At 51.8% G+C, this 1,835-nt stretch overlaps 1 protein-coding gene across 1 annotated transcript; it reads right to left on the bottom strand.

Moving 5' to 3' along the window:
- Positions 1 to 466: 466 nt before the first annotated feature.
- On the bottom strand, positions 467 to 1,207 carry LOC101587287 (melanoma-associated antigen 10-like). Its single transcript, XM_004646021.1, has one exon. It carries the CDS (start codon positions 1,205 to 1,207, stop codon positions 467 to 469), a length of 741 nt encoding a protein of 246 aa, XP_004646078.1.
- Between the last annotated feature and the right edge of the window lie 628 nt (positions 1,208 to 1,835).

Genomic DNA, 1,835 nt, shown 5'->3' with positions numbered 1-1,835 from the left:
GCGGCACAATCTTGGCCCTTAACATACACACAAAAAAATGGTTTACAAAACAGCAGAGATTTTCACTTAGAACAGAAGAGCAAAACAGGTGTGATCAGTGTCCCACAAAAACAAATTCACATAATCACAACCAGCCATCAATATCACAAAACTAAAAACTCATGTGAGGTCAATGTCATGCTTCATATAATTAGCATGCATTCCTCACGCTTACAAGACAGGACGGAGATTTCAGAAATTCCTGAAAACTCACAGGTCCATTTCCAAGTAACCTGAACAGAACAGACATCAAAAGACATGGGTTTTCCCATCCTACCGTGGCCCTCTCTCCTCAGATAACTGCCTCCTCTCCTTAGACTATCAACCGGCCCTCCCTACACACGGGTGGGAGCTCTGCTGGTAAGGTAGTGCTGGGGCATGGCCTGTCCCTGAGCGCACCTCAGCCCAGCTGTGGCCTTGACTGCCCTCAAGCAAGGGGAGCCACCTGCTCCTCTTCCAAGGCCTCTTCATAGAGACGTGGGTAGGACTGGGGATCACACCCATGGACCTTGGCCAAGTGCTCCAAAACTCTCATCTTGGAGGTTTCAGTGTAGGCCCGAGGGCCCCACAGGAACTCATAACGAGCAGGGTCACTGTCAGGCACCTGCTGATACACAAGATACCCTTCCTGAACCAAATCCTCAGTGAGGAATTTCCTGGGCTCCCCATAGATGTCATGCTCTGTCCCATCAAACACCTGCATCCTGCTCAGCATATCCCACACGACTTCCTCACTGGCATGGTTCTCCTTAATGAAGATGATACTCAGGATGAGTATCAGGAGGCTGGTTTTGGGGATTTCCTGCTCACCACCCACTTCTCTATTATGGGTAAGACCCAGGACAGGGACCAGGGCATATGTGTGCCCTGGGGCATTCACTTCCTCAGCATCAATGCCAAAGACCATATATAGGCAATGAAAGACTTTGCTGAGGATCAGAGGAAAGTGTTCCTCGTAACCCCGGACAACATGCAGCATGTCTGCCTTGGTGGCCGGCTCCTTATTGCTGTACTTGAGGAGCAGGAACTCCATCAGTTCATCGATCTTGTTGTACAAGACTTCGTCAGGAAGGGGCTGAGGACCTTCTGGGTCCGCTGAGGTGCATGGACACTCCTCATGGTCACTTTCGGTGCCCTCACTGTATTGGCTGCTTTGACTGGAGGCCATGGTAGTGCAGGGAAGGAAGATGCCCTGTGGATGCTGAGGACAACTTTGTGTCACAGCCTGAGGTGCTTCTGGTCCTCTGACTATGAAGATGTTCTGAAGCTCCTGGTGATGGGAAAAGATTGGCAATGAGGACTCAGATACCTGCAGGAGACAGGGAGACTATGAGTGTCCTTAGCTGAGAGGACCACTCCCACACAGGACATTTACAGTCCTTTGGGTGGTGCTATAGGGCCTTGTGGCTTTCTGTCTTCCTGGACGCTTTATCCCCAAAAACCTGGGACAGGACTGGAGACTGCTGCCTAGGTCACAGCTCTAGGACAGGAATTGCGGCTTGTGGGGCCTAGGCTCAGGCAGCGTCCACTGTCCAATGGGAGGTGAAACCCAGGTACACACTCAAGGCATGCACCTCTCCCTGATGCCTGGGGCTCCTCTTCTGTGTGAGCCCAGAACACTGCCTGAGACCCAGACCTTCACTGCCTAGCCCCTGAAGCTCCTGGAAAAAGCATGGAGGCCCCCAGGCTATAGACCTCAAGCACAGTCCTGTGTCAGAAGTGCACATGCCAATTACGAACCTTACAGGGATGGGCCCAGGGAATGGCCACCCTCCAGGGGATCTGTTATTTTTGGA

Source organism: Octodon degus, unplaced genomic scaffold, assembly GCF_000260255.1.
Source record: "Octodon degus isolate 3935 unplaced genomic scaffold, OctDeg1.0 scaffold00249, whole genome shotgun sequence".
Taxonomy (NCBI): Eukaryota; Metazoa; Chordata; class Mammalia; order Rodentia; family Octodontidae; genus Octodon; species Octodon degus.
The sequence above is the reverse complement of the archived record's forward strand: the minus strand, read 5'-3'. Positions and strand labels throughout refer to the sequence as shown.

What these genes read in the sequence shown, in the direction of transcription:
- LOC101587287 (XM_004646021.1), bottom strand. Translation starts at nt 1,207, where the DNA reads ATGGCCTCCAGTCAAAGCAGCCAATACAGTGAGGGCACCGAAAGTGAC.